Source organism: Callorhinchus milii, unplaced genomic scaffold (assembly GCF_018977255.1).
Source record: "Callorhinchus milii isolate IMCB2004 unplaced genomic scaffold, IMCB_Cmil_1.0 Scaffold5, whole genome shotgun sequence".
Classification (NCBI taxonomy): Eukaryota; Metazoa; Chordata; class Chondrichthyes; order Chimaeriformes; family Callorhinchidae; genus Callorhinchus; species Callorhinchus milii.
The window spans coordinates 15,376,465-15,386,041 of NW_024704746.1; the positions used below are offsets into that span (position 1 = coordinate 15,376,465).

The window sequence follows — 9,577 nt, forward strand, 5'->3', positions numbered from 1 at the left end:
CAGCAGTCAGATCATGATTTATAAATTCATGTTGCTCAATTTCTGTGCAATTTCAATGGATTGTGAATAATGATAGGACAGTAATGTATCTGATTTCATCACTGACCCCATTATTTCTTTTAATGTCTTCTAAACACATGGTCAAACATGACTGATAATCTATCTTCCCTGTAATGTTCTTCACAGCTCACAGAACACAGGGAGACGAGGAATTGTGCTTATGGGCTTGGGTCCTGGTGTCACCTGCCTCTCTATGAAGCAGCAATGCATTTAGCAGAAGATGGAAATGTTTCTTGCAGAGTGCTAAGGCAAGTAACTCTATCCTCGGGCTATCGTTTAGCACAATGTATTCTTCATCTACAAAGACTAGCATCAAGTAGACAATGATTTTGTATCAGTCCCAAATATTGATGATATTGTAATGAGCCAATTCTGTGACTCAAATTCTTTGACAAGGTGTATTTAAATGCAAACAACATTTATCTTTGTCTTATCATCTTCCAGAATTTACAAGTCACTGTTTCTGATTTTAATCCGGCTTTCTCCCACAGGACTGAGCTGCTCGAATGCGTGGGAGACAGTGATTTTCTCGCAAAAGTACACTGTGTGCGTCAAGCTTTCCAGGTATTACTTTGAAAGAATGAAATTAGTATGAATATAAACTCATGTCACAGAGGTTAAAAAAAAGGAATCCTTCTCACTTGTAACTGAGGAAATAGAAGTTTGCTTATTCAAGAGGGAAAGCAGTTTCCATTAGGAAATTGAGAACATAAATGTTACTTTAATTAATCAAAATTCATTTTTAAGAACTGAAACAACATAAATTAATGAATTTTTAGGCAATACTGGGTAGCCACAGTAAGCAGACCACGTCCCCTACATTATATTGGGACGTCCTCCTGACGTGAAAGGCGCTTTATAAATGGAATCTTGTTGTTGTTGTTGTTGTATATAAGGTATAGTTGATACAGCAGAGACAGCCCTGCTTCTAACAATTAACTCTCAACAGGAATCTCCTGCTATATCACCAAGACAGAATATTATCTGGTGTCAAAAGGACACCAGATATTATACACAGACAGGTTTTCTCATGGTCATGTGCACAGAATTGAATATACTTATTCCTGCAAGAAATGTACTTCTATTGGGAGTGCATTTCTTGCAGGAATAAGTCGATTCAATTCAAGCTGGTTGGTCTCAGCAATTTATTTCAGAGTACCTTGATAGAATTTGAGTGTGTATTCATGGAGCCTTGTGCCCTGTTAAACAGCTGAAAACCTTGTTTGAGGACTCCCAATATCTTTACCATTTTTCTTTTAAGCTCAATCACCTTCGATCTCCTTTCTAAAAATGGATATTTGATACTTAAAATTATCAAAGTTAAAACATATGGGCAGAGGGTGCTTTTTTCCTTGTCTAAGAAAATGATGTGCTGAGTTTGGCCAGAGAGTCTTAAAATACAGTGGTACGCAGTAATGTGCACTAGATGTGGAAGCTCCCAAACTGTCACTTGGTTGATAAGGAGGCATTTTGCACCTTCATGTTAATTAAAAAGAGAATGACACCAGCCACTGCCACCAACTCCCTCCCCCACCTCCCTGGAACTGAAGAGCAAAGTCTGTGTGGTATCATTTCCAGAAGGTTAAATCTTGAAGAATTTTGACAATATAATTATATATTAAAGTAATTTAAATTTGGCCAAACTCTTACAATTTGTCACGTAGATGTAAAAGGATGTTTTCATGTTTAATAGTGTATTTCTTGCATGTTTTTCAGGTAATTCTTTCCGATGCAGCAAATGCTAAATATTTTGCTGAGACTGGAAGAAAGATCCTGTCGGCTATCATAATGAAAGCGCACAAGGTATGTTATTTTATAATTGTTTATTTTCCCCAAATCCCTACCTACATCATGCTGGAGTACAGTTCCTACAGGCACTAGTTAATACCTTGCTAAAGTGGCAATTATTATTATTAATAATAATAATCCCTGCATTTGATGTAGCCCCTATCATGTTTGGAGGATGTCTCAAAGTGCTTGACAGGTTTTACTGTAAAGTGCAGGAACTGCTTATTTTGTAGCCAAGTATGGGAACACTCCAGTTGTAGCAAAGTTAAGAGAAAGATCGGCTCAATTAAACACAATTGTTTTCTTAAAAGAAGCATTTCAGCAGTCTTCAAATCACCCAAATTAAAATTATTTTAATTATGGCATATTAGCTCCTTAAGGAGAAAGAAATCACAAAATCTAACCATAGCTCAATTGGTAAGACTTTTGCCTCTGGATCGAAGCATTTTAGGTTCAAGCACAAAATCAGGTCTTTGAAGTAGTGGGGAGTGCTGCATTGTTAGATACGCCATCCTTCAGATGAGATGTTAAACTGAGTTCCCATCTGTTGATCTGAGAGGAGTTTTACGATCCTAGGCACGATTTATCAAGAAAAGTGAGTTTCTCCCAATGTACTGCCCAACAATTCTGTAGATAAGATTGGTCATTCACTTCATGGCTGTTTGTGGAACATTGCTGTGCGCACACTTGCTGTTGCCTTGAACTACAACTACAGGAATTACCTTTGAGGTGGCCTTGCGATGTGAAACACACAATATCAAATACAAGGATTATTGGACCATATTGTATTGCTACAAATCTAATTAACAGACTTAAATTGTCTCTTCCATCTGGGTGGGAAATATGTTTATAAAGAATTTTGATTAATTCTTTCTGAAAATTGAATACAATCCAATATGTTCCAATAAATCTTCTTACCAAACAGATTGCAGTAAATCAAGGAGAAAGCAATACTGATCTGCTGACATAATGCAGTCCAGCTGGTGTGTATAGTCAGAATTAGTTTTTGAGTTTGACTATAAATATTGTATATAATATTCAATTCCAATTTATTCGAAGTTTGACGATAACATAACCAGAAAGAACTTGAATTTTTATAGTGTTTTATCACGCCAAAACATCTCAAAGCACTTCACATGGAATCACTGTCAAGTGCTGGGATCGTTTTTGTAGGCAAACACATACGCCATTTGCACCAACAAGGTCCCACAATCCATGAGGTGAGGATCATTAGCCATACAACAGGAAAAATTTGATTCTCTTTTTAAATAGTATCATAGGATCTTTAATGTCCTCAATTGATAGACTGCAGGCACCTTTGACAACGCAGCACAGCTGCCTTGCATTGCACTGGAGTGTCAGCCAAGCCTGTGAGCTTAAGCCAAGTTTATACATAAATAAAATACAATAATATTCCTTGCATTTGATATAGCGCCTTATTGTGTCTTCGAGACATCTCAAAGCACTTCACAGAATATACTGAAAGATGAATGGGCTGTATATTTTGTGGGCTAAATGCGGCAGCCAATTGCACACAGCAGTGTCCCTCAAACAGTCATGGATTGAGTGACCAAATTATTGTTTCATTTATTTGAAGGGATTATTCCCCCCAGAAAAGTGATCCGTCAAGCGACTAACAACTGGGTTCCTATTTACTGCTAGGTAAACACGATTATGGAGTAAGGAAACTTGCCCAACATTTCACCCAGCCTGGGAATCGAACCCAGCTTGCGAGGCGAGTGCTGTAACCACTAAGCTACAGGATTCCAAAATAGTGATTTAAGTCTAAACGTTGGCTTGTTATTCTAGAATCCCAAAAGGTTTGAGGAGGTCTTTGAGGAGATGATGTACTTTCTACAGCAAATGGATCACTGGGAGACAACTCAACAAGAACTCGCTACAAGAGGGGTGAGTTTTACACAATCTGGCTCTTGGGAGCTGTCAACATCCTTACCTGCTGGCAGTATAAGGGTTAAAATCTGGCACCTCAAATAAATTTAAAATATTTTGAAAAGGAATTAACAAGTCTACGAAGTGAATAAAAAATATTTCCGTATATTGAAAACACTTTCAAGAATTTCTGGCAGAAATACCAAACCATCATGAACTACGCTGGAGAAATTAAATGCATTTCAGTCGTTCTTGGCAGATTGGATACATACTCTGTACCACAGGGAAAATAAACACATCTTTGCAAGTTATCAGAGTGCTTTACATTTTTGTTACAGATGATCTACTTTGTCTGGGAATGGTGCAATAATTAATGGAATACTCTTCAATTACGCCCTGTGATGATTATCCCTGCGTATTCCTTAAGACCATTTTAGGATCTTTTCCTTTAAGTGTACACTCACTGTTAGTCAGCAGTGGTTGGTAGCATGCAAGTGTGTGTCCCCTTTTGTATTCATACAAATACTTGTACTTCACAAAACAGGTTAAACATCTGAACTTTTATGATGTTGTCCTTGACTTCATCCTGATGGATTCCTTTGAAGATTTAGAGAATCCGCCTACTTCCATACAGAATGTAGTCAACAACCGCTGGCTTAACAACTCTTTTAAGGAAACTGTGAGTAAAAAANGGCAAATTTAAATAATGTTACCTATGAGTTATGCTGTAATTTGATTTTTTTCAAGAATTAATGTGATGTGCTTTATTAGTAAACAGATGTGGTTTCCGAAGTTCCATCTCCCACTATTGTATATGTAATGTGTCACTCTGGCTTGAGAAAGCAAGTTTGATTTCAGGCATGATATTAGCTGAGCAATATTTCAAGACTGCTTTCTTTGCAATGGGTTAGTACCTTATATGGACAAAACTGGATTGCTAAAGCTTAACCATCCAAACTATGCTAGTTAAAAAGGCCAAGTTTCATCATAACCAGTTCACATACCTCTGCTGTGTGGTTTTGGTTAAAGCAGTCTTAAGTATTCCTAGATATATTGCTTTGAACTTGGCATCAGATTCAGTTTTTTTGGCCTCAATCCTGGATTTGTATCTACAAAACTGTTTTCTTACCATGGTGTACAGCCTGTAAAAAAAAAACCTTCAGATTTCATTTTGAAATAAACTATGAATGCTCAAAAAATGTACAAACTAACAAATGAATTTTTATACATCATATACGTTATATATTTTGTGGATATTTCATTCAATGTCTGAACCTATGATTTAGTTTTTCGGGTTTAAAAGGACACCAGAACCAGGCAGTAGGAAGGAACAGGTACACAAACAATTTATAAGGCAATGGAGATTACCTCTGCATTGAAAGCATAGTTCATTTCAACTGTGGCAGTCGAGTTCTATACAATAGTCATGTAAATTCAATAATGCAAACCTAACATATCATGTTTGTCCAATAATCAGAAGTTATTGTAAGATAGTAATTGCATGCCCAGTTGTTAAAATACACTATATGCACGCTGTACAAAAACCTTATAGTAATTATAAACATAGAAGGTACTAGACAAAACATCCAAACTTGCTTAATAATGCAACCTTATTAATTCATATGAATAGTAGATTTTTAGTTCAGTTCTCCTCCCAAAAGTCTGTTATTTTGTAAAGAACAGTCAAATTCCCATTTCTTACCTTCAGTGATGAAGATAACTGTCAGTCATGTTGGGAATTAGTTGATTTCACCCAATGATCCTGTTGATTAATTTCAATTGGACTGAAACATCGGGAATGAAACAACATAATTAACTCTCGGTAGGAGACCTGGAAATCAATACATGCGAATTATGAAGACATCGCTATCAGAGCAGGGAAAATCATGTGCATTTCTAAACAGATTCAGTGTTTGACAATTCTCATTCTATCTTCACAGGCTGTGGCTTCAAGTTGTTGGTCAGTGCTGAAGACAAAGAGACAGCATCTGAAGGCAAGTATTGACCCTCCCCTCCCCACCCCCACCTCCTAGAAACAGTGAATGGAAGAATAAAGTATCCATTCATCGTTTTTTTTTCTCTCTGGCTTCTCCATATATATATATATATTTACAACTATTGTACATACACCGTGCATCTCAGCCTCTTTAAAGCAGGCAATGTAAGTTTCAAACCTTCCAATTTTTACTCTGCAAAAAAGGTAGCAACTCCAACTGGCCAGTACAGTACTTGCGGTGATGAGTACAATCAAGACAACAAGTGAGGGGCCAATGAAATGTACACTACGTGTTTCTAATGGAACATCATTCCACAAGACCTTTTGTGAATCCAGCCCGGATTTTAAGGCTGGATTTGAATGGAGCGCAGTAAAGCAGCTGAATCAACAGAATTTTCACCATGACATGAACTCACTGTACCAGAGCAAAACTTTAACTGGTTTCCAAATCGAACAATTCAGAGAAGTTCCTCTGAAAACAATTAGCCAGCGCCTTCCTGCAATGTGTGTACAAATCTAAAGACATCACTTTCATCAAGAATAAAAAGCAAATTTAATTCTTGACTTTTTGATCAGAATAAATGCAATTATTTTGAGAAGATTACTAATAACAAAGTAAATTCATTGTTGTTTACATATGTGGGTCAGAGTCATGAGCTCATATTAGTGCTGTCTTCCAAGTACATAGTTCTGAAACGAACGGAAACCTGTTTTATTCAATGATCCTTTTTTCACTTCACTTTCCTTCCATGTCGTGACTGGAACAGGTGCCTGATGGATTTATTGCACATTTCTATGCTGTTTGTGAGCACATTAGCCCAGTCTTAGCTTGGGGATTCTTAGGACCCAAGAATTCAATGTATGATTTGTGCTGCTTCTTCAAGGTATGTAGATTCTAATTTCCCCAAAATCCATATTCTCTAAAGTTGCTAGTAATGTGATTGCAATTTCTTGTGTATCTATTTGCATTTTATACAAGCTAAAAAGCTAAAGTATTAATTGTTGGTTCAACACTTGGGGCACAGACTATTATGCACCATGTGTAAACCATGTGTACAGAGGGAATTGCAAATCTTCTGGATTATGTAATTAACCAAAGAAAAGCATTGGTTATCAATTGGATAATACGTTATTAGTTGTTCTTACATTGCTGATGTGAGATGTAGATGCCTGGCCATTTGGGAAACCCATTCACATCAATAAGAACATAAGAAGATAGGATCAGGAGTAGCCTATTCAGCCTATCGAACCTGCTCCATCACTTTATTAGATCATGGCTGCTCTGCAGCCTAATAATATTCTCCTGCGCTTTCAACATATCCCTGTCTGCCAAATACTTACCTAGCTCCCTCCTTGTAAATAGGTAATGGACTTTTTCAGAATGAGGTTCTTACCTTCAAAAAAGTTTGCAATTTATTTTTTTAATCTCTCATTTCTGGTGGTCCAATTGACTTGACTTATGCAATGGTAGTTACAAATACAATTTATACAGTGTCTTGCACATCGGGAGGATGTCTTTAAACACTTAAGCCGGGGAGTGGAAGCCAAAGGGGTGGGGATGGGAAAAGTATGAATGTTTAATTAAATACCTTTTTCATGCATAAGGTTTGCAAAACTTAATATCGAGCATCTTAAACAATAGTAAATCCTAATGACATTCTTTGTTACACACAAACCAATTCAGAATGAAAGGTTACAGGCAATAAAACTATTTCTTTATGTTTTACAGGAACAAGTTCTTTTTTTCCTGAAAGACATCTTTGATTTTGAAAAGGTGAGATACACCAGTATTGAGTGTCTTGCTGAGGATATCTTGCACCTAATACAACGTCGCACAGAGCTTCTGATGGCTTATCTTGGTGCCGATAGCCTGAAACAATTCAACGGGTGCATTGGTGTACACGGATCTGTCCTGCCCAATGGGTCTTTGGAGACACATGTTCAGTAAATTAAACAACACAGACTCACCTTCAATTCATTGTGTGAATAAAGTAGAGTGAAGATAATTTATTCTTGTTCAACAGGAAATTCTTGGGAGCCTTAAAGAAGCACAGCTAAAACTTTCCTGGACTCAGACTATCGAATATGTTGACTATATTTAATTGTAGACTCAGGGAGGTTTCCAAAGGAAAAGATCCAGGATTTTACAAAGTCTTAGTATTGCTTTGTAAGGCTCTGTCCGCATTGATTGTAAACTGTAGATTCAGCAATTTATAAAGGAGATTTAATTGGCCTTAGCATATATTTGCAATCATTTTACCTGCAATAAAGTTTGCGAAACCTTTATTTGTCTGCTTTTTTTTAATTGTTTAGTCATGGGATTGAAACAGTAATTCTATAGTTCTTCTAAGTGGGCAATGACTTAAGTGTTGAGTTTTGTCTACATTTATAATGGTCCATAATGTGACTGTGTACACCTATAAAATCTTTCACAGCACTTTCATATCGAACACAGAAAATGCACAAGATTAAATTTCTAATCTCAATATTGTTACTTGAATGTTATGTTTGCTAGTGTTATGTAATGAAAGTGCTGCTGTGAATATACTATACGTCCTTTAAGAACACTGACATGGCATTTTAGTATGAGATGGTTGCTTAAGTGAATAAAGTTCACACATATATATATCTATATTTTTAGAGCTTGACTTTATAGGTTGATGAAATGTCTCAGAAAATGTGCTTCTTATTTTCAAGGATTTCTGTCATCAACATTTCTGGTGCTCAGCACTGGTCTGTAAAAGCGTTATGTGTTCTCGCTCAACCACAACTGCAGGAAATAAAGCACTTTAAAAAGAAAGTTGTCTATTTTTGTTTTGTTAATTTTAATATGTGCGGTTTGATTTCTAATTAACATCATTGTGCTAAGCTAGCTGATCTTCACCAGGGTGCAGTAGTACACTTACCCTCAGTGTCTCTGGGCTAACTAGGTGTGTGTGTGTGGGGTGGGNGGGGGGGCAGAACAGCCAGGATTCCCACTACTGATCACTCGCCAGTGATTTTTGATGTAATATGTGCGAATGGTATCTGGTGAGGATAACTTTGGATTGGACTGTGCTGCTCCCAATGAATGAAAAGTCTGCAAATACTCACCATCTTGATCCACGCATGAAGAAAGGTCATTGGAATGCAGTACCAGAAAGTGACCAGGACACATAGAACTGTACTGCAGCTTTCCGTACGTGTTGAATGTTAGAGGAAGGAAAGAGAAATGTGTATGTTATTTCATCTCCTATATAAGGTGAGGCTTATAAACCCTTTCAAGCTTGCATCCCCATGGATATCATTAACACTCCTTAAATGTTGATAAGGGAACTGCAATGGCTGAAAAGGCAGAAAAAGGGATGTTCCAACATGCTTTAATTTGTAAATATGATTCTGATGAGACTGCTTCACTTCCCATGTCAATGTCTGCTCTCTGAAGGAGACCTGAGTCCTGGACATTACCAATGCCCTGCCTACTCTTAACCATTAGGAATGACATGCAGTGACTCACCACACAACTCTCTTGCTTGAGAAGGATGTATTCATGTTTCCTGAGATTAGAAACTGATGAGCAAAGTCCTGGGTACATAGCTACCTGGATCTCTGGGCAGAGCACTGAAGCAATATGTTGCACCATAAAATAGTTTCTGGGAATAAAGGGAACCAGCATTTTTACATGATGTGGGAAATACAATAAGACAGACAGAGAGGCATTTTAGCCATGTTTTAGAACCTGTGGAGGTCGGGTTTTCAATTTAAACTAAAATATTCCACATTTTGAAATGAAGACCTTTGTCTCACTACATTTGAGTACCATACAATTTGTTCCAAACAGATCCTATGATTCTGCTTGTCTAG

General features: G+C 37.1%; 1 protein-coding gene across 2 annotated transcripts in view; it reads left to right on the forward strand.

Annotated features, from left to right (window-relative positions):
- The window catches only part of miga1 (mitoguardin 1), a 33,473-nt gene extending 24,939 nt beyond the window's left edge, over nucleotides 1–8,534 (forward strand). For both annotated transcript variants that reach the window (XM_042335711.1, XM_007887255.2), the window contains 8 exons: nucleotides 187–308; nucleotides 552–624; nucleotides 1,777–1,863; nucleotides 3,658–3,756; nucleotides 4,283–4,417; nucleotides 5,679–5,732; nucleotides 6,502–6,618; nucleotides 7,464–8,534. In XM_042335711.1, the coding sequence (XP_042191645.1) occupies nucleotides 187–308; nucleotides 552–624; nucleotides 1,777–1,863; nucleotides 3,658–3,756; nucleotides 4,283–4,417; nucleotides 5,679–5,732; nucleotides 6,502–6,618; nucleotides 7,464–7,682 (906 nt within the window). In that variant the 3' untranslated portion in view covers nucleotides 7,683–8,534. The remainder of the gene's footprint in view (nucleotides 1–186; nucleotides 309–551; nucleotides 625–1,776; nucleotides 1,864–3,657; nucleotides 3,757–4,282; nucleotides 4,418–5,678; nucleotides 5,733–6,501; nucleotides 6,619–7,463) is intronic.
- The last annotated feature ends 1,043 nt before the right edge of the window (nucleotides 8,535–9,577 follow it).